At 42.4% G+C, this 23,609-nt stretch overlaps 1 protein-coding gene across 3 annotated transcripts in view; it reads right to left on the bottom strand.

Annotated features, from left to right (window-relative positions):
• The window catches only part of DYM (dymeclin), a 230,402-nt gene that overhangs the window by 94,263 nt on the left and 112,530 nt on the right, over positions 1–23,609 (bottom strand). Inside the window, exon 14 of one of the 3 annotated variants that reach the window (XM_075726068.1) lies at positions 523–687. The exons of the other annotated variants lie outside the window; for them this stretch is intronic. Coding sequence (XP_075582183.1) covers positions 523–687 — 165 coding nt within the window. The remainder of the gene's footprint in view (positions 1–522; positions 688–23,609) is intronic. 3 annotated transcript variants of the gene reach the window in all.

Raw genomic sequence — 23,609 nt, 5'->3', positions numbered from 1 at the left:
GACAATTTACTGAACTTGAGGGAAAAGTTTTATCATTCCCATTCTTGAAAAGTAATTTATATAGACAACATTACTGAAATAACAGGCATCAGGGAAGTATTAGACACTTGCATGTAAGACAACTTATCTCTCTGCACTAATTCCAAACAAACTAAATAACTCGATGGAAGCTTTGTGAATCACAGCTTACATTCTTATGTCATAGCTTTGGAAAAGGATTAAAATACTTTTACTCTAACATAAAAAGCATTTAAAACTTCCGAAGGCCACACATTAATTCCAGAAGTTGTATTCTAAATTAAAAAAACAAAACAAAACCCCCAACAACAACGAAAAAAAAAAACCCAAAGCATTATTAGACTCCCATCTCTACCACACTTTTTAGGACACACATCAAGGATGCCATAAAGACACAAACCATCCCCTTAGCCATTTAATGTTATTCATCAGTTTACCAAAAACATGCACCAATCAGTCACAGAGCATGCAGCATGCAGTAAATGGAGAGCAGAGGTTAATAACCTGGAAGCATAGGATCTGAGAATGTGAGAACAAGTTAAAGACAAGAGTTCCTCTCCATTGTCACTGAGGGTCGAGAAGCAATGCTGCAGCGTAGAGCAGTGAGAGTGGGGGAAATACAGTTTGTCCAAGACATATACATATCTCCGCAAGTGGCGGCAGGTATAACTGAAAGACAAGGGTAGAAGGAGAAAAAACAGAAGAAAAGAGGTATTTTCCTTTAAGAAAGCTAATTCATGGTTTAATGTCCTTGGTTTTTGTGCCAAGAGTCAATGGAAGATGCCAAGTAAGCAATGGAGCAGTTTGACATAAAACAACAGTTTCAACAGACAGACGGATCTGTTAGCGTGACGCCGGTTCTGTCACTGCCGCAAAGGGAACTCACCAAGTCTCACACATTAGAGGTGCAAGAAACTGGGCTTTTTTTATTTTTGGGGGGTGGTGGAGTTTTTTGGTTGATAATGCATTAAGAAAAGCTTTTTGCCTCTCTCAATTGGCCCTGAAAATTTTAAATGCATGTGTCTGAACCTGGTTTACAAAGTTTACCACAAAAACCCCTGAGAGTGTCACAAAATTTAACTGATTTTCATGGAAATCTCGCTTTAAGGGAAAAAATTCACACAGAATTACTCATCAGTGCACTGCTCTCAGCCTGGGATTCCAGCGGTAAGAGTAGTCCTGTAGTTAATTCTAGTTCCTCAGACATGGTGCTTTATCATAACCGAGTTACACACTTAGGACCTGCTAAGCTTTTTCATGAAAAATTACAACCACTTCCATGAAATAACTATAGAGGAATCAAAAAAATATTTAGTATTCATACTAACTAACTCTGAATGCTCTTGAGTAAGAGATATTGCCTATGTCTATTCACAGGATATCCTCCCACTCCTAATGGAAAGGAGAATCAACTGTTTAGAGCAGTTCACCTGCAACAAACTGCATCACTGGTAAACTATGAAGCACGTGCACCATATAACCTCAAACGGACATTGGGGTGCTGGAGCGTGTCCAGAGAAGGGCAGCGGAGCTGGGGCAGGGTCTGGAGCACAGGGCTGGTGGGGAGCGGCTGAGGGAGCTGGGGGTGTTCAGCCTGGAGAAGAGGAGGCTGAGGGGAGACCTCATCGCTCTGCAGCTCCTGGCAGGAGGGGGCAGGGAGGGGGGGTCGGGCTCTGCTCCCAAGGAACCAGCAATAGGACGAGAGGAAATGGGCTCAGGTTCCATCAGGGGAGGTTTAGATTGGATATCAGCAGAAATTTCTTCATGGAAAGAGTGGTCAAGCACTGGAACAGGCTGCCCAGAGAGGTGGGGGAGTCCCCATCCCTGGAGGTGTTCAAAAAATGGGCAGAGGTGGCACTTTGGGACATGGTTTAGTGGGCATGGGGGTGTTGGGTTGATGGTTGGACTGATGATCTTAGAGGGCCTTTCCAACCTTAATGATTCCTAGTTTTTACTTTCATTAAAAAATAATCCAGTCACCAAGCCAGGAAACACAAAATTGCAACTCTCCCCTTAATTGGTTTAGTGTGGACTTGGCAGTGTTAGGGTAATGGTTGGACTGGATGATCTTAAAGGTCTTTTCCAACCTAAACCATTCTATGATTCCATCTATTATTATAGGTTTTGCATAGGAAATACTTCACTGCATAATGCTGTACAACACATATTGTGACAGCCCAGCTCACAGGGGAGCTCTGACCAGGGTATAGAGTGTGGCAAGTCCTCCACGAAGTACCTTAAGCAGCCCAATAAACTGTGAGATAAATAAGACAGCTCTTCATAAGCATCAAGATACTTCTACCAGACTGTTTGCTATCCCTACTGCAGCCTGAATCAACAAACACTTGGACTCTAGGCTGCAACCTCCTTACCGAATCAAAAAAAAAAAAAAAAAACAACCAAAAAAAAAAAACATCGATTCACAGCTTCATGGGTTGAAACTTGGCCAATGGGTTACCTACCCCAACTGCCTGCACTTCCCAGGCCAGTATCCTTCTATAATCTCTTTACTGGACACGTGTGGCTAAAATACTCTTTTAGGAGACTAAATTATTTGTGTACCTTGGGCAAAGAACAGGACGGAAAAGAGTGCCACCAACAGCTGACCCTTGGTGCAATCGGTGGGTCTCTACGCCTAAGACTTTATCAAAACCAGTGTCTCCCATTGCTTTAGTTTAAACAGCATTCCCTGCTGGGTTCAAGCCAGTCACCTACCTTTGCTCTGGAAGTTGAGGAACACACAATCCCTTTTGGCACTTTGTTTGCAGATATACTAGTTTTCAGGAGAGGAAGCAGCTGCAAGGAGGCAATTTCTGAAGCCATCATGCCTTATTTTTGACCACAGCATGTTTTGAGCAACACAGGCTATTCTCTTCAATCCACAGGCCAGGGATGGAGAAGATAAAGAATGGTATTTGCACGATCCCATACCGAGGGGAACACTCAACACACGAGCCTGCCCTTCCAGCTACCCACAGAGGCCACAGAATTTTTTCCAAAACCAGATTAAAGAGCATCTTTTAGAATGATGCTGCTTAGAAGATTTAAATGGTCATGAGTCCACTATTCCCATTTAGTACATTTTACCAGTCCTGTCACTAGAAAATTGTACCTTATTTCAAGCCTGTATAGGTCTCATTCCAGCCGTTCGATCTTGTTCGACTTTTGTCAAGAAATTGAGAGCGCCTGCTGTTATCACTTATCTTTGACCCCCATCAGTGCTCTCCATAGATAGGAAGAACAAGATTTGATCCCCAAAGCACGATGACCACAGTTAAGCTCAAGCAACAAACGGGATGAGAGCACAGCATGTGATGGGAGGAGGAGAAATTTCCCCAAAACTTCACCCAGAGGTTTTGTGCTCTGTTGAGACAGACACAGGGTGAGACAGCATCAGCACCCCTGCCGTCCCACCGCTGCCAGCCCCGGTGCCATCACCTCGTCCTGCCACAGCACGGATGGGACCGAGCCCACTTCTGCGGGCAGACAGCTTTCAGAGCCAGCTCCAGGTGTTGGTGGAGCTGCTGGCTCAAGCATCACACTTTGGAAACAAGACATTCAAGCCTCACCGGTCCTTTTGGGTATTTATACAATATGGCCAGTGCAATCCTGTAACCCTCCCTTTCATCATTTCAGGTAACAAGGGCAAGGCCATTCCTATTTTCGAAGTTGAACTTGTTTACTGAAAGGTGTGATTTTAAACCCATACCAAGAGCAACACAATCCCACAAACCTGCGTTTTCTAACTTGAATTAATCGCTATGACCAGCATGGCTTACATCACATCAAAGACTAAGCATCTCCATTACTAAATCCTCTAAGCTAAACCTGAATAAAATCAAGGCTTAGATCCCGCAACAGATATGTACATTAAGAAAACTTTACATCCAACTTTCACTGACTAATCATGGATCTTGAGCTTGAAACCAGACTTACTTGGATCCACCAGAAATCAGTTTTCCAGCAGCTGCTACATCTACAGTTACATGTTAGTGAAATTTTTGTTTTCTGTATGTTTTATGGGGCATACTGCTTTTACTTTACAGCAAAAGGCAATCTTCAACTACAATACAGTACTGAAAAATTTGAAAAAGCAATACTGCAGGAAATATAAGAACATGATATTTGATTGATGGGGTGTGTGCGCATATTATTCATGTATTCTGTTTACCCCGAGGACAAAACTGTAGCTCATACTGTACTAAAATCCCACTCCAGAAGAAGATTATAATTCCCTGTTATAAAAAGTAAAAGCCATCTGATCATTTTGAATTTTGATAACAAAACATTACAGTGTCAACTTCTAATAGCTAAAAAGTAGAGTGTCTGGTTACATAAGTCTGGGAAATCAGGGTGGACTTGAGTTATCCCAACTAAAAAAAAAAAAAAAACAAACCTGTATATTCTTACATAATGAACTTTCACTCTTTTTTTTTTTTTTTTGAGGTAATGAAAATAATAAAAATCCTCTAATGCCTTCTCGCTACACAAATATTACCATAGCTATATTCTCTAGAAATTTAAATCTATTAAAGAAAAAAATATTCCATATCCTCCATTAAACTTTAAGTTATCAACGTTCTTTGTCTTTAACGGCCATGGCTATTAAAGTCACAGAACCCTAAAATTTTCAGATCCAATCCAACAGAAGTTAGCGTTGGTATTTTGGAGACTAAAGTGACAGGAACCTTTCTGCCTGGCAGTCATCCGTCTCTCGCACCAGATCAGCTGTGATTCCAGAACACAAACCGGACAGAAGCGAACGTGAACATGGAAACTCAACGGCATCTTTAAGGTAAGTGAAGATGCTCAAAAGTGGCAGGCATCAAGTCAAAGCACCAAATTCAATCCTTTTGAAGTCAGAAAGTGGCATTTAGAAGTCTCCAAGGGTTTAGTCCCAGGGGTGGATTTTTGTGGGTTTCTTGTTTGCTTTTCACTTTCTCTACTACACATAGCAGGCGGGGAATTGAGAGACACCAGAACTGAACAGAACACCAAAACCAACGCAGAAAAGGCTCACTTGCTAACTGTGAATAATGCATGTTTTTCAATAAAAATATACCTAAAATAATTTGATACTATAAAAGACAGCACAGAGAACCTGACATCTGTGAAGAGACCTGTAAACTGCCTAGTACTTGAGAATATCTTCTGCTTAAGTTCCTGGCATCCATGTTTCCTTCCCCGATCCTGGCAGTGTCTAATCTTGCCCAGTGGCTGGCATAAAACGAGAAGGCAGGGAGGAAGCTTCAATATTAGCTAGGAAAAATGAGACAAAAAAAGGGAAATAAAAAAAAAAAAACACCACACAACACAGGAAAAAAATCCCAAACCAAACACATCAGTCAGCTATATCACCCTTTTAGAAAAAGAAAAAGGAAAAAAAAAAGTAAATTTGCTCAAGGGGGAAATTGCTCTTCCTTGTAACTCTCCTCAAACTTCTGGAGTTGTCCTCCCTGCTGCCACCCTGCAAGGACAGCCTGTTCTCATAAATCTTCAGAGGTGAAAGCCTGCACTCGACGTCAGGATACCCTCACCTGCTTATACCACGCTCCTGTAATCCTGGAGCTCTGGTCCTCTCTGCCCGAGAGCTTTTTAGATTTGCCTGAGCCAGCAGTAGTTAAAATGAACATTCATCATCGCTCTGACCTCTCCGAGGGCAGAGACCCTTCCTGTACACACGCTTCACTGCCTGCCGCCCAGGCACGTAGGGGAAACACGTCATTTTTATATGCCTATAAAAATTAACCCAATACATTTATATTTATTTGTGATTTAGTGCAGATTTGACGAGGGCAAAGGAAGGTTTCCCTTCCATAGAGTCTGGACAATCCCAATTAGTAAAGGTATTCTGATGACAGCAGTTAAACAAGGGCATCAAAGAAACACTTTAAAATCAATGGGAGTTGCAGTTAGCAGGGACCTGCGGCGATCATCTAGTCCAATGGCGTGACCACGGCAGGGCTGACCACGTTCAAGCTGCTGCGAAGGGCGCTGTCCCAATGCCTCTTAAACACTGACAGGCACGGGGCACCGACCGCCTCTCTAGGAAGCCCGTTCCAGGGTTGGACCACCCTCTGGGTGAAGAAATGCTTCCTCGTGTCATAGAATCATAATCATTTAGGTTGGAAAAGACCTTTAAGATCATCCAGTCCAACCATTAACCTAACACTGCCAAGTCCACACTAAGCCAATTAAGGGGAGAGGAATAATTTCATGTTTCCTAGCTTGGTGGCTGGATCATTTATAATGAAAGTAAAAACTAGGAATCACTAAGGTTGGAAAGGACCTCTAAGGTCATCATTCCAACCATCAGCCCAACACCCCCATGCCCACTAAACCGTGTCCCCAAGTGCCACCTCTGCCCGTTTTTTGAACACTTCCAGGGATGGGGACTCCCCCACCTCTCTGGGCAGCCTGTTCCAATGCTTGACCACTCTTTCCGTGAAGAAATTTCTGCTGATATCCAATCTAAACCTCCCCTAATGGAACCTGAGCCCATTTCCTCTCATCCTGTTGCTGGTTCCTTGGGAGAAGAGCCCAACACCCTCCTCCCTGCCCCCTCCTGTCAGGCAGTTGTAGAGAGCGATCAGGTCTCCCCTCAGCCTCCTCTTCTCCAGGCTGAACAACCCCAGCTCCCTCAGCCGCTCCCCATCAGCCCTGTGCTCCAGTCTGAACCTCCCCTGGCGCAGCTTGGAGCCATTCCCACGCGTCCCGTCCCTGGATCCCAGGAGAAGCCATCGGCTCCTCCCTCTCCGCCTCCCCTCCTCAGGAAGCTGGAGAGCGCAACGAGGTCGCCCCTCAGCCTCCTCTGCCCCAAAGCAGACAAGCCCAAAGTCCTCAGCCGCTCCTCACAGGAGCCTCCCAGCCCTGCCACCAGCTTTGTTGCCCTCTGGACGCATTCACGGGCCCTTCACACCCTTCTGCAATGGTGGGGCCCGGAACCGCACACAGTACTTGAGGTGAGGCCGCACCAACGCTGAATTCGGCGGGATAATCGTCTCTCTTGGTCACGCCGTGTTTGATGCACCCCGGGATGCGGTTTGCTCTCTCGGCTGCCAGGGCACAAATGCTTTACCGAGTCTCCCCGACCGCTTAGAAGCCCTCCAAGGACCTTGTGTGAAACACACAGATAATCAAGACCAACAAACAAGTGAGACTTTGCTAAAGATTCTTTCAAATCTGCTGTTTCTCGAGTTTGTCTGAAGAAAATTCAATGTTCTGAATGGTCACTGCAATTGTTATGGTTTAGGTACACATCACTTCCAATTTTTAACTCCAACTCCATGTAATTCAAGAGGTGTACACAAGACTACGGCCACAGAGACTAAACACTTAGCAAAAATAACGAGTTAAAAAATAAAAAAGTCCTGAAACTCATGATATGCTGACATTAATCTTTTCATCCAAAATTTTAAGGACAGACTTGAACGAGACAAGAGCGCTACGCAAAACATGCGAAGCCACTTAACGTCCTTATTTACTGAGACCAGAAAGCTGGTATTTTCTCTAGTGAGGTCAACTGCAATTTTAAAATAAATATATCAAAGACAAAAACATAAACAGCACCAGGCCAACATCTTTTTAACAAAACAGAAATGAAGCAAATTGAGCAGGGTATAGGAAAGCAGTACAAAACCAGTATTCACTAACGCCTTTATATATACAACCTAGTCTGAAACAGCATATACAGGATTCAAAAGAAAAATTCCCAGTTGTAATGTTTAAGTAATTGTAATTCATAATCTTCCTCTCGGTGCATGCCAGATTTTATGAAGGCTATAAATCTTTAACGTTATTGAGAAAAAGTAAGGTCTTGGAGACATACATGCCACACGTATTAGCTCAGAGAAACTAGATTAATCTGCAGCAATAAAAAAAGCCAATTCTGTTAAGCCTGATTAAATATTTAGGTCATATTGTTTCTGCGGCAGAAATTGAAAAATGCATAGCAAATAACATCTTTTGCTGAGTTTGAAGACTTAATCACTATACTTTCAAAAGGGAGTTATGCTACAACATGACTCTACGGGAAAGTCAATACAAAAGCCTTTTAAAAAAACCCAACAATGGAAGTATAAGCTAATTAAAGTAGCACATATTAGTCAGCACCCCAAACTATCTGTATACATGTGGGGAAAATGTCATGACGTGCTATGAATATTTTGCTACTGTTCACGTCAGATGACTTATGTTCTAGAAAGTCCTATTAGTCATTACTCTTATGTTCCCAAAGACAAACCCAACCAAAATACATTCTGTACTCAAATACTACCATCAATGGTGACAAGAATTTACTAGATCATCCGTTCCATGAGAATGGTTAATTTATTCTCTGCCTAAAACATCGCCTATTAATGTTATTTCACACAGCATAAACAGCAGAAAGGCGAACTGTCAAAAGCCTATCTGCCTTCTTGCCAACCGTAAAATACATCATATACATCATCCAAAATCAGAATTTTGGGCAAAAGTTTTTATTTCTGTTTTGTACTCTGCCATTGATGACCTGAACCACAGTAGAAAGAATACTGTGTATTTATTTTTTAGCACCAAAACTATTATGAGATTGACACGCATATGTCCACAGAAGGGCGGTCTGGGGTTCTTTGGGGGGGGGTTTCTGCCGCTGTGGTCTTAGCACAGTTAAGCTGCTTAAGGTACAATAAAAGTCAGTACTGGGGATGCAGGAGATCGCATCGGCCTTTACCATACTGGAACACTTAAAACAATTCCTCCTTTTTCAGCCAGTTTCAATATTCTTCTTTTAATTATTCTTATCTTAGAGTCATAACTGAGGTTGAAAGGGACCTTAGGAGGTCTCTAGCCCAACCTCCTGCTCGAAGCAGGGTTAACACTGAATCCAGACCAGGGTTTTGTCCAGCTGGGTCTTGAAAGCCTCCAGGGGCAGAGACTCTCCAACTTCTCCAGGCTGCTGTGACAATGCTTGCCTGACCGTGGAAAACTGGCTGGAACCTCCTGACTTCAGTTCATGACTATTCTTCTCTCATCGTCCTGCCACACACTTCTATAAAGACCCTGACTCCATCTTCTCAGTAACCTCCTCCTATGAGTGGGAATGCTGCTAACCCTTTCTCTGAAACTCCTGCCATAGCCTTGGCCCGAAGCCTTCTCTTCTCCAGGCTAAACAAGCCCACTTCCCTCAGCCCATCTTCCTACACCAAGCCCTCCAGCCCCCAACCATCATGGCAGTGGCTCCACTGGACTTGCTCCAGTTTAGCAACGCCTTTCCTACGGCCAGGGGCCGAAAACCTGGACGCAGTTCTCCAGATGCAATCCAACAGACAGTGCTCTTGCAATGGCATGAGCCAACTCTCATAGTGCACTCGGATGCGTTTCACCAGGTGCCATGGACACGTACATGTCAGTTCGCAAGTAATCATAGAATCATAGAATCGTTTAGGTTGGAAAAGACCTTTAAGATCATCCAGTCCAACCATTAACCTACACTACCAAGTCCACACTAAACCAATCAAGGGCAGACTAGACTAAACCATGTCCCCAAGTGCCACGTCTACCCGTTTTTTTAAACACCTCCAGGGATGGGGACTCCCCCACCTCTCTGGGCAGCCTGTTCCAATTCTTGACCACCCTTTCCGTAAGGAAATTTTTCCTAATTTCCAACCTAAACCTCCCCTGGCGCAGCTTAAGCCCATTTCCTCTCGTCCTATCGCTCCCTGACTTGATCCTTTTTCACTATTGGTACTTTCCTTCCTCCTTGCTCCCCACCTAACTTCCTAATCTAAATAACAGGGTGACTTCTCTTAGCGTTCTAAAAATACTTCATTCTGGCAAGCCTACTCTTCAGATACAAGTATCACTAAATTTATATCTTATAGCATAGAGCGATGTCAGGATTTTAAATTACATTATTGCAAAACAGGAGTTTGGGGCAAGGGGTCATTATAGGGTTAAAGGCGCCACAACAACACAGAACAGAGAAGCATGAAAATGACTTAAATACTTAAGAAGCGATTATTTGTGATAATGTGTCACAGACGTAAGTTCCCATGCCCCGAAGCAGCACTCTGTCACAGTACTGGCCAAATGTACACGACAGGCTTAGGAGAGGAATATTATCTTTATGCAAGGAAGTATTTATAGGGAAGGAGGGCAAGGAAATGAAAACCAAACAAGTTCTGGAGATGTTTGACAGGCTGAAAATCAAATGATGAATATATGATTCTTCTACAGAAAGGCCAAATTACCTCTGTACAGATGAAGTTCTACCAAAAAGAACAAAAGGGTTGGTATATTAGAAGCAGACACAAGCAACTGATGACCCATAAGAAAAAGAGATATGAAAGCACTCAGAGGAAGCATCTATCTATTCAGTACGGACGTTTCAGACAAAGAGCGAAGGCTTTAATTACCCAGATGCACCGGTTACTTGGAAGGCACACATCCCTGGCAGCTTAAGAGATGCTACTATGGGAATGTTGCTTTTGAAGCCTCCCGCACTTTTATCCTCTGGCTAGACACTTGGGAGAATTCACAGGCACTGCACGGGATTACAGGAGATGCCTACGACACCCGCATCAACGCGGACATTTGCACCTCAGTCTGCGTGAACCCGAAAATTCTCCGTCGGGAGACAATGGCTAGAGCACTGCGAGAGAGGGCACCGTGCGGAGTCGGCAGCGCTTGGCTGAGCCCTCGCCCTGTTCCGCAGCAGGATTCATTCCATCTGAGCCCACGTAAATTGTGGTATTTGGAGAAAGACCTACTTGTGGACCCAAGAGTACAATTAATGAGTTACAGAAACATGTCTCTACACAACTTCACAGCAAATTTATTTATTCATTGCAGAACTAAGTGTATTTACTTTACCTAAAAGCCTGTTCTTTCCTAAACTTGCTGAAGGCCATTACCATTAAAAAGGTTGAGTCATTCAACAGTTATAAAGACCTGATGCACATTAAAGTTGTTAGATCCTGATTCTTTCTTCTGTACCTCTAGTTTCACCCTCCGTTTAAAAGTGTCAGATGTTTCAAAGTGCAATATTCTCTTTGTGAGCCATGCAAACTACTGTGAAAGTATATGGCGGTGGGAAATAGCTTGGCTCAAAGACTTAAGACACTCAGGAATTTCATGAACGGTTATCTTGTATTTCTAAAATCAGTTAGAAAGCCTGTTTGAAAATCCTCACTTAAGTGTAGGGTTTGAACAAACTCAAAATTTCCATGTGTGGTAGAAAGGAAGGTTTTCAGGAGCAATTTGGAGGGCACCAACACAGTTCAGTTGGGTGTTCCCAGTACCTGCCCTACCTCCCTCCTTGCAGCCACTCGTACCTATCCTGGCTTCACACACCTGGAGAGAGAAATTAGCTCACTGAACCGCAAAGCTGGAAAAATGTTAGACATGTATAATGACATCAGTTGAAATGTGAAATAAGCAGCACCCTGACCAAAAAAAAAAAAAAAAAAATTCATAATCAATGCTATATTTTTTGTTTTGTACTAACACTTACTTACAGCCATAATACTACTATAGTTTGTCAGGTAAATCCTTGTAAGTTTGTTATTCATTTCTTTAGACCACAGTCCACAGTTTTTTCCAAAGAAAAAACTTCTAGAAAGGCAAGAGTACATGTTGTATCTGAATAAAGTGGTTAATGAGCCAAATACCCTGCAACTGAAGATAAAAGACAGGTTCAAGCAAGTCATTATCTTGAGTCACCTCTATTTCTGTTAAGGAACATTGTCCTATAAATACATTCCATTCAAAACAAACTGAGAAGAGAAGACTGCAGTTTCTAGGATTCTACTAGCATAGCAAATAATAGTTTCTGAAAGAAAGACTCTTAGAATTCCCTTGGTTTTTTAAATCTCAAATCTTATGCAGGACAACTTATTGCTATACAACAGACTTTTTAAAAGGCAAAAACTCTTACAGTTCACGTCTTCACTGTACCGTACATCAGGCACCCAAATCCAAATAATACAGTGGGATACAACCCAATAAGCATTTTAGTAGCATTAATCTTTTTTCCCAGGCCAGCTAAAAGAAATGAAAATTGCATTAGCAGGACTGGAATAATGCTGCTAGCTTTCTTGGTTTTTTGCTTCCTTTCACTGTTAAACATGCAGAAAACTTAAATGAGACAACTCAGAACCTCAGTCTACTCTGCAAATTCATCTGTAAAACAACACTACCACAAAAATAGTTATTCCTGTACAGGTTTCCTCAAACATTTCTTCCTCTCCATCGTAACAGATTTGCAAGATCAACAGTTTTAAAAGCTGGAAGGTTCCACCAAAACCAGAGAAGTTTAATTCCCCAATTTGAAGACTATTATCAAACTGTACTGTTTCCGAAGAGCTTATGTGGAAACATAACTATGAAAGGGCCATTCATAATAATTAAAATGGGACAATGGGACCGTCTACCTCCAAAGCGCAGCTCTCCGTTGCATGCAAGTGTCTGTGGGATGCTCTAGATTCTCTGAAATAGGTAAGAAGACTTCAATACACTTTAGTTCTAGGGCTGAGATTCTGTGCTAATTTGCATCCCGTTCGTTTAATCACACCTTCTGCCAAGCGATGACTTGCAGCTTGCAAGACACTGAAGTACCGCACCATTTCCTGGATGGCAGCAGGCTGACGAGTTGTCGCAATGACTTTCCCCCCCAAAATGACAGGATTACCATCATGGCTACGCCTTACAAGTCAGCAGAGACACAAAAAGTGGTCAAGGGAAGAGCAAACTATCTTCTCTGAAGTTGAGCCTTTAGAGTGGTATGTATTTAGATATTAAAAACCTTTTTAAGTCAGGTCTGCAGTCAACAACGGTGTTTTTAAGGAGTCCTGTGCCATGACATGCAGAGCACAGGATAACATAGTTCAACCACTCTGCTTCACGCGAGAAGACCCCGAGACAGAGAGAAGCAACAGTTTGCCCAAGACCCCTCCTTGGTTCACACTGATCCAATCTATCTCAAAATAAAGTTGTGAGTCTGCCCATCTGGGAAGCCTCCATAACCCATGAGCTCAGGGGTCCTGGGCTCCGAAGCCTTCTAACGGCATGCAGGGCGTTCAACCGCTCATGCCAGATGGGAGACGAGGGTATTACTGTCCCATCAGGTTGCCCACTCAGAATCCCCAGCAGGTTCAAGCAGGCTTAAAGCAGGTTCAATGATATTTCCATGTTGGAAACAGCTGATATCAGCCTAAAACCTCAACTCCATATGTTACACACAGGCAAAAACAGGCAAGCCCCCATGGAGTACTCCTCTTTCTGTTGATACAGCTAAAGCAGCATTTTAATGCGTTTGACCAAAACCCCACTCAATGCACAGTAACAAGGGATGCTTCATTCCTTTTAAAAATTAACTTAATTACATTTACTTTGCTAAGTCGTACCAGCAAGAGGACATTTGCTACTAATATTCTCTTTTCCCTTATCTGAACAATTGTTGTCTCCCCTTTTGTCACAGCCTTTCCTAGTAATTGCAATGACACCTCCCAATTTTGGAATGGCTGATCAGCTTATAAGCTTCCCCACAGCTAATCTAGGTCAACAAGCTAGTAATAAGGCCAGCATATGTTTCTTTTATTTAACACTGTTGAGATCTTTATAAATTGTTTCTGCCTCCCAACAAAAGCCACTCCACGGATTCGGGAACCTCCATATGTGTAAGATGTTAACAGTGACATGGTGGAGGATGAAGAGCATGAAAAGCATCTCTGCAAATAGACCGGTGCGTCGGTACCTGGGAACCGCTCATGAAAGAGCAAGCCAAAGCTACCCAAGGTTGACCAGTTGACACAAAAATCTCCACAGGTACCCCACTGTGCGCACAACTTCTACTCCTGACACTCCACAGATTAAAACCAAAGTTCAGACTCAGTGGCTTAGAGGTGTTTGATCTTCTATTCTCACAGCATCCTCTTTCAAACACAGCCTGAACACGTGAATATCAGGAAGGGCCTTTTCTGAGAAGCCATTAATTTTCACTCTACTTGGAACATCTAATAAGAATGGGATTATCATTTTTGTAACATACTGCACTGCATGGGTAGGGGAAAAAAAAAATCTCATTATAACACAGTTTCTCATAAATAGAATATCATTGTATATCCAGGTTAGATAACAAATGTTTTCTCCTCTAAACTAAAACGCTACAAAACTGTTTCAAAGTTAAGAAGCATTAAAAGCAAAATGTCTTTGAGGTTTTTAATTCTTATTTCTGAGGCAATGTCAGCCAGTCATTTCTGTGTCCTTCCATGCTGACGAGAATTTATTGCTAAAAATCTAAGGCATACAGCACATAGTAAATGCCACCGAAGCGAAGGACACAGGAAAAAAAAAACGCCAAAAAATATTTCAAAGTAACAAATTCATCAGGCAGAGCACTACATGGCAATGAAAGTTTCCTGGGATGAACAGGTCATTTTCTATTGCTTTAAAGCAAACACAGAAAATCAAACAAGCTGGTTGAGTTGCAGATAAATCACCCGAAGTCGAATCCACAGAAAGAGGCTTTTTCCTTGTGTATTTCAGTGACCCGACGTCTGCATGAAAAGATTTGGGGACAGGAATTACAGCAAGCCGCTGTTTGTACCGACAGGTCCCCCCGAAGTACCAAATTAGAGAGCAGGGCTGCAGGGCGTCCTGCACACTTGTGGCCTGCTCCACGAGCACCGCCACTGAAATCCAACATAAGCCTGATGTTAAAAATCCCCTCTCGTTTAGAAAACTGAGAAAATAGTCATACTGTTGCAATAACTTCCGTTAAAGGTAATTTCCTTCTAGCACAACAACAATCCACATGTGATGCAAAAGAGGAAGAAAAAAATCACCTATTATTCTTGAACAGCTCACACCAGAGATATTTACATTTCACTATCAGAAACCAGGGATTTGTGACTATGCCCCTCCCAGTATCTGCAGAGTTTACGTATCACTGTATCACTATATATTTCACTACATATGTTTTTAGTGAGACTGTTCATTACCCTCAAATCCTTTTTTCCTTTCTTTTGGTTACTAACAAAAAAAAAAAAAAAAAAAAAAAAGAAAAGGCAAGCTAATGCTCAGAGAGTTCAGTATTTAACAGCTCTGGCCACAGGACATTAATTCCAAGAACCCTTTTCAGAGCTTGATCTTTTATTATTCTATAATTTGACTTGTGAAGTCTCTTGCTGTACACTGGTGTGAGAGCAGAAGCAGCCTCTTTTCTCTAGGGCTTGCTAATATGGAAACTCCTCTGTTACGACAAAGAGATGAGTAAACTGAGATTTAATTTAATGGTCCAATTAAGATTTGAACCCTGAACGTAAAAGACTTGCCTATTGATCGTTCCGACGGTGGCATTGAAAAGCTGCTGCCAAAGGGCAGGCTCGCCGTGCGCGGCGTGACGCAAACCTGCGCGTTCCAAAGCGTCCTCAGAGCCACGCAGCTCTAGGCAACAGAAATCCCTTGGTACAGCAGCCCCAACGGAGAAGTCAGAAAGGAAGCAGGGACCAGTGTTCATACCATGTGTTAACAAACGTATAGGTTGGCTATAACGCAGCAGCTCTATCACCGACATCTTACTTTATAACGCAGCAACCCTATCACCGACATCTTACTTGTAGTACGTTGCTCTTTGATTACCAAAACCCGAAAGTTGCCACGTCTGAAATCAGACTTTTCCAAAATAACGTTTCATAGGGTCAAAGGGTTCCACCCCTAAATTCAGAACAATTTTAGGAAATTTCCGATCTGAAAGTGGCTCTAATTTAACACCATTCATTCCCCCGCTGTAAGAAAGAAGCCAGAAAAATGAGTTTAATAGATGTATTGCCTACCCTATTCACCTTATTTCTTTTGCTCCATTCGCACACCTCATTTAAAGTTTGAAATGCTTACTACGCTAAAATTTGACCATTTAAAAAAAAAAAATCACAATTCCTGTATGAGAAGCAACTCTTCTGCTCCTATATTTAAGTTTGCAAATAAGCATTAAAACCAAATGAGAATTAGAAACCAAACAGCTCTGAAGCATTCATGCAGCAACCTGGCTTTTTCCCCCCCGCCCCAAGTGCTTCTCCTTCAGAAGTGCCTTTGATTTGAGTAACTCAGTTTCACTAGTTCTCTGCACCAACGGTCCCATCGCTATTTTCCAATGAAAGAGGAAGCTGTATGTTAAAGAGCTTCCCGAAAGCACCGTGGACATCAAAGAAAAAAAAAAAAAGGCAGGAAAACCAGAACGCTCGCAGAGCATAAACAAATTTCTCTCCCACATGGCTTTATCTTCCGATGTGAGCAGCCTAACGCGTTCCGAGCCAGCAATTATATCTCGTTATTGGCACTCTTAAAAAATTTTATGAAGCAATTGGTAAATTCTAATTTCACCGCATTCACGCACTAAAAAAAAAATCTCAGATTTTTCAGTTGAATGTGGCCCCGAATAAGGAGGTCAGATCACACATGTCCTGCTGCTACATAAACGTTTTTCTTCTTTGCTGAACACACACACTGGACTATTTGAATAAACAAATGCCTGGCAAACTCAAAATGTCTTCTGCCCTATACACAGAGATCTTTGTTGAAGAAAGTTTAGGTTTAAAAACACTTCATCAGTATATATACAAAATAAATAAAAAAATACTTTCAATAAATACTCATAGGCCGGGAAAAAAAAGGCCGTGGTAGCAGACGTAATTAACGTCCGCATTACAGAGCCATCATCATTCTGCCAAACACAGCGAGATGTGAAAAATTTGATTCGTTTCCTCCTTATCCCTAATTTATAAAAGCAACAACTGCCATAATCTAGGGGAAAGCAGAGGGAATTAATACGCCGCCTTCGTTTAAGGCCAATACGATATGAAAATTGACAAGAATAACAATTAATCTGATTACCTACAGCCTATAAAAAGGTAGGCAGGAAAAATAATATGTCACGCACTCCATCAAATGACATGGGGGATATTACAAAGATGTGCAATTCCCTAAAGGTGACTGAAAAAGGAAAACATTGTAAGAACAATTTAACCACGTTATTAAGGGACGCTGTGAACTAACCAAAATTCAAAGTCACAAACCCAACAGATCTTTATATCGCAAGCAAAACCCATTGATGGATAAGCAGTGAACTCTGTTCTGCAGACAAACTGGTTTTCATTTCTGCAAATCCAGGCACTCAAGAATTATACGAGTACCCAAGAACAAGGCACACATTTAAACGTTGAAAAATTGTGTGCTAAAGTAGAAAGAAAAAAATTCATGGCGTATGTTTTTATAATTCACTTTTTAACCTGGAGTTACTGTTTTAATCACAAAGTTTTACAGTACTCTGACAATTTTACTTAGAGCACTTAGGGCCATCATTGAAAAAACAGCTGATAAACTTGAAATCATTAGACTCTGGATGGACATTACTCCATATTTTAAAAAACTAGCTACATGGTTTCATTTGCAGGAATATAAAATACACAGCTACGTGCACCTATTATCAAAATTCAGAGGCTTCCTTAGGAAAAAGTCAAGTTAAAAGACCAGTCACGAGCAATGCATTTTCTCCTCACACCATACATATTTCTCACTCTGTAGCATTAACTACAGTAAGCTTTTTTTCCTCATCCAGCCTGAAATTTGCTGATCAAAGCCACTTAATTATTACCAAATACATTGTAGTAGCAACACGTTTCTACAGAAACTCACACATTACAACTTAAAGACAATTTTTAATCCAGCATAACCTTAAACTGAGCTTTAAAAGTGCATTTTAAAGCAACATCATGTACTCTTAAAGAACCGTCATAAATATTTGCACTCAAGAAAATCCTGTCAGACTTCTATAAGAGGAAACCAGAGCAGAAAAATTCAATCACTAGCATAGGAAAGCATAAAACAAACGGTTTGGCTGGGGAGGGGAAACTTCTCAAATACAGCAGCACGTATCAGAATGGATGGGAATTTTTCTTGGTAGCGTACGAAACATAAGTGACTCAAGAAAATGATGAAGGCTTTGTTGAAGAGTGTAAAGGGAAAGAAGGGCTTCAGCCTCGTCTCAGATGACAGAAGGCAGATTTGGGGAACCACAGCGATGCAGTCGTCCTTTACAAGCAGGGATATTTAAGCACACTACTTACAACTGTATTTAAAAAAAAAGGGGAAAACCCAACATTGAGCTTCTCCAGTGCCCAGCATCACGCTCCAGGATAACCTACAGCACTCATCACCATCAGCTTCAAGGCTGGCTGCCCAGTGAGACGTAGGGTTACTATCTCTGCTTCTTCCAGGCAGCAACAGAATCACTACGGCCGGCTCTACGCCTCACACTTTGCTCTCCTAACAGGTGTAGCAGGGCTACGATGACACTCAAGTACAACATACCACTCCCTATAGCATGCACAAGGTAAAGTCGCTGATCTGATGCCTTTTAAGCACACCTTTTCCCCTAATTCCGCTTGACTCCTGTGAGCATCAGGAGGGTGACAGAAACCTCTTTCATAGAATCATAAAATGGTTTAGGTTGGAAAAGACCTTTAAGATCATCCAGTCCAACCATTAACCTACACTACCAAGTCCACACTAAACCAGTCAAGGGTAGACTAGACTAAACCATGTCCCCAAGTGCCACCTCTGCCCGTTTTTTGAACACTTCCAGGGATGGGGACTCCACCACCTCTCTGGGCAGCCTGTTCCAATGCTTGACCACTCTTTCCATGAAGAAATTTCTCCTAATATCCAATCTAAACCTCCCCTGGTGCAGCTTGAGCCCATTTCCTCTCGTCCTATCGCTGGTTCCTTGGGAGCAGAGCCCGACCCCCCCTCCCTGCCCCCTCCTGCCAGGTAGTTGTAGAGAGCAATCAGGTCTCCCCTCAGCCTCCTCTTCTCCAGGCTGAACACCCCCAGCTCCCTCAGCCGCTCCCCACCAGCCCTGTGCTCCAGACCCTGCCCCAGCTCCGCTGCCCTTCTCTGGACACGCTCCAGCACCCCAATGTCCTTCTTGTACCGAGGGGCCCAAAACTGGACACAGCATTCCAGGTGCGGCCTCACCAGTGCCAAGTACAGGGGCACGATCCCTGCCCTGCTCCTGCTGGCCACACTATTCCTGACACAAGCCAGGATGCTGTTGGCCTTCTTGGCCACCTGGCCACACTGCTGGCTCATGTTCAGCCGCTGTCGACCAACACCCCCAGGTCCTTTTCGGCCAGGCAGCTTCCCAGCCACTCCTCCCCAAGCCTGCAGCGCTGCATGGGGTTGTCGTGACCCAAGTGCAGGACCCGGCACTTGGCCTTGTTGAACCTCATACAGTTGGCCTCGGCCCATTGGTCCAGCCTGGCCAGGTCCCTCTGCAGGGCCATCCGACCCTGGGGCAGATCGACACTCCCGCCCCAGCTTGGTGTCATCTGCAAACTTACTGAGGGTGCACTCAATCCCCTCATCCAGATCATCGATAAAGATATTAAACAAGGCTGGCCCCAAAACAGAGCCCTGGGGAACACTGCTCATGACTGGCCACCAACTGGACTTAACTCCATTCACCACTACTCTCTGGGCTCGGCCACCCAACCAGTTTTTTACCCTGTGAAGACTACACCCATCCAAGCCATGAGCTGCCAGCTTCCCAAGGAGAATATTATGGGATACGGTGTCAAAAGCTTTGCTAAAGTCCAGGTAAATGACATCCACATATTTCTTCATATTGTCCCCTGAATCCCACTGAACTCCCTATGACAGCCAAAGAAATCAACCAAATATGACATCGATATAATTATGTGCCATCGTTTGATACTTAAGCTCCTGAAATCATCTAACAGGGAGAAGTGCAACCAATAAAGTGTTCTTAGTGGCTCACGCAGCCCGGCACATGGTGACAGTGCAGGAACAAAAGGAAAACTGGATAGCGTTTGTAGCCCCATAAAGTCATTTAATGTTAAATGTGCATGTCTAATTAGTGAGGTGTATGGCAACCTCTAGTGGTATATGCCTGCTTAGAAAACAGCAAACGTTCCAATATATGAAGCTATAGGAAAAGCATTTGCCTTAAGTAATCATTCGTCTTCTTGTCACTAATGTTATTAGAATGATGTGGTGATGAGATGTCAGAATACAGCTGTTCAGGGACAGACTCTGCTCTTCATGTCCAAGTGTCACGCCTACTAGAGCAGGCAGGCTAGCTGTAGAAAAGCTGAATATCATGAAAGCTGCTTCCCAATAGGCTAAAGGAATTAATGTCAACTGAGTCGCCGTTTTAAGTGACAAATCCAATACTAATATGGCAGTTAGGTGCATGGCTTTACTTTTTGGTAACCGTACTTGTAGAATAGAAACCAAGCAAAGGAAAAACCCACCCTCGTTGCAGGTATATAACACTCCACCTGGTTGTGCTTTGTTGCTTAGAGACTATACTATGTATTTGTGACAATAGTGACATCAACACACATGTTATTTTATTTTTCATAATAGTCTACCATTATAATTTAAAGATACTACAAATGTCAGCACTCCACAAATACGGGACACACACAGCGCAGTGCAATATCACCCTTGGCACTATGCTGATAAAACAGCTCCGTGTAATTAAAACCAAACCGGTGGTAAGAGTGGATAGAGAAGGGAAGCATCTCAAAGTCAGGGCAGTCTACAATAGAGGACACCCAACATTAAATGAATACTGCCCTGGATCTTATTATAAAACATCTATTACATCTATTTTTACTTCCAGCAGCTGCCTGTGATAGATTTACACAAATCTGTCAATTTTCATGCTTGCTGGAACGTGATACAAATTACCCAACATTATGAAGTTGTATTTTACTGAGCTCTTAAGCACGCTATATTGAATATTCTCAGCTAATTCTTTCATAGAAAATAGTCTTCAGAATTTAAAACAATTGGCAGTCTCTGCTCAGAATAGGATTAGGAAAAAGCCTGCATGGAAATGGAATTACTTCTCACATTAAGGAAGGAATCATTAGAGCATCTGGTGAGGCTTAAATTATGACTGTCTATTCAGTTGTATTGCTAAGCAGATTTTAAGTTAAGTGTTTCACAGCTACTTAATTTAAAAACATATACCCTAATATACTTTACGTAATACAACGTACCATCTTCTTTTCAGGCTTTTCGTTCACAGAAAACACTTTTTCATTATGGATACCGTGGTTTAGTCTTTGCAGAGATGCTTGCACTCTGATGGTAGAACCAGAATAGGAATTTAAACATAAATATTCTGCTTTGGCATCATGGAGCAAGCCGAGTCCATCAGTGCTGGCTAAATTTAGTAATAGTGGCTAACAGACTTCGTAAGGTAGGAAAAGGAAGGACAATGTACGCCTCAAAACATCAATCTCTTATGACATATGTGTGTTCATAACTATTTATTCCTATTGTTTTTCTTGGTAACTGAAACTTTATAACAAATCTGTGTATTTTGAGAGGAAATCAGGTTAAAATACTTCCTTTCTGGTGCTTAAGCCTGCCAGGGAACCCAAGGTTGTCAAGCTGCTGAGAAGAAAATGTCACCATACTAGCAGTAAAGTTTTAATGTAGACAGGCTGCCCCTGGAGCTGACTCCTCCTTCCAGCCTGCCCACGCCCTAGCCCCACAGGACATTTTACAACAGATTTTAATACATTTTTATGGCAGGGTCTTTTGATTTATAAGCAATCATGATCATAGTTACAAATTAAATCCCAGTCTTGGTGGCCATTTTTGCCTATTGTCCGGATGTACAATTTTCTACCTGCAAAATAAGATCTTTGGTCAACATTACACATAAAAACTGGGAGGAGGGATGGAAATCAAACATATTCCCTAACCCTCCTCTTGTTTTTCTGGTTCTGTTTTAAATTTAAATTCACCTCTGTCATTACAATTTCTACACTACACTAATATGGAACGTCTAGCTACAACAAGGCAGAAGCTTAAAAACAACAGTAATGAGTATCTTTGGACTATGTAAGAATATCATATTATATATGATATATATTATATCATATTGCCTTTTTGGTTTGCTTTTTCAGTTGATGAGCACATCCATTTTCTGTACTTATCCTTACATTCTATCCAACTACAAAAATACAGCTCCAACCCTGCTGGCACCCAATGGTTGGTATAACCAGCATCCTTCTCAGATTGCTATCCTACCACACTACAGTTGGTTGGATTTTGTTTGGTTATTATTTGTAACACTGCCCAGCTCAGATCCCATGCAAAATCTCTCTGCTAAAAGCCATACAGAAACCAACCAACAGTGGCTATTAAGAGCTTACATCTTTGGAAGAACCAAGAGTTTTGAATACGCCAATACCACGTTTGCTCTAAGGTTCTCTATTCGGCACATTTCAAGTGTGGCTTTGTTAGTTCTTCACACAATAAAAGATAATTTGACAGACAATTTCAATGTGACAGAATTTTTTTTCCCTGTTTTCTGCCATTCACCTCTACTGCCTCCTTTCCGCATGCATCAGTGATAAGCAAAAACAGAAGTCTGTCTGCCTTCAATAAGAACATCAGCACAATTATTTCACAACTAAAAATCATGCGGCAACCTTAAAGTCTCATTGTAACTGCGCATCTAGAGAGATAATGAATAGGGCACCCAAACGTCACTGCAGATTGTCGATACGTGGAGTGCAAGAGAATTTCTGGGTGTTGCATGTCCTTCCTTGGGTCTTAAACATCAGGGAGTCAATCTCCCTCAAAGATGCCATTACAGATGGTGAAAACCACATGCGAGAAGGCTGGAAAAGGCTGGTGTAGGGAGGAGCCTCACAGCACCTAAAGGCTTCTTCTACATTTCTGAGTTGTAAGATTGAGGTGAGACATGTGTGCAAAGGTACCGAGGTTGCTGCTTCTCTACTGATGGCTGCCACCTCTTCTGATAAGCCAGCAGACCATATGCTTAGCCATTTCATAACCCAATTAAATCAAAATAATCCAGCTGAGCTTATTTTGAACCATGAGTTTAGATTTTGAACAGCAGACGTCCAAAACCTCAGAGCATTTTGACAAAAGCCAAGCCACGCAGAAATACACATGCGGTTACGCTAGATGTCTACAAGATTACTGAGTGGTGGTAACAGCCGGCTGCAATGGACTAGCAAGATAACCTCTTCCTGGCCCAAACATAACCAGAGGAGCGTATCTCACTTTGGTCTGCGGAAACAGCAGTAGAATAAAATGGAACAAAATCAGAAACTGGGAACATAGGAAGAAGCTCTGAAGTGGAAAACAAAGTATCACACTAAAAACCAGACCAAGTTTTTGAGCATCCAGGTAGCGTAGCTCACACCACGCTAGCATCTATGATTTCAGAGGCCAACATTTGCAAATGCTTGGAAAACTCAGACTCCATGTCTATGATTTGAGAAATCAAGAGAGCAGGTATTTAAGACGTCTGTGATACATAATGGGAAAATAGCTTCAATGCAAATTCTGAACACTCATTATCACTGCCAAGAGGGCGAGTGCCAAGCAGGGAAGAGGTAATGGCAGAATGCATTCATCCTGGCTACTTGTCCATAATTTTACAACCATCCATTTCCAAAAGAGAAGGGGCTCGGAGAGAATCAAATCCTAAAGAGCAGCGGTTTAAGAACAAGATGTATCTCTTGTTAGCCTGGTCCTTT

Source organism: Pelecanus crispus, chromosome Z (assembly GCF_030463565.1).
Source record: "Pelecanus crispus isolate bPelCri1 chromosome Z, bPelCri1.pri, whole genome shotgun sequence".
NCBI classification, from domain to species: domain Eukaryota; kingdom Metazoa; phylum Chordata; class Aves; order Pelecaniformes; family Pelecanidae; genus Pelecanus; species Pelecanus crispus.
This window is presented reverse-complemented; position numbering and strand designations above follow the sequence as displayed.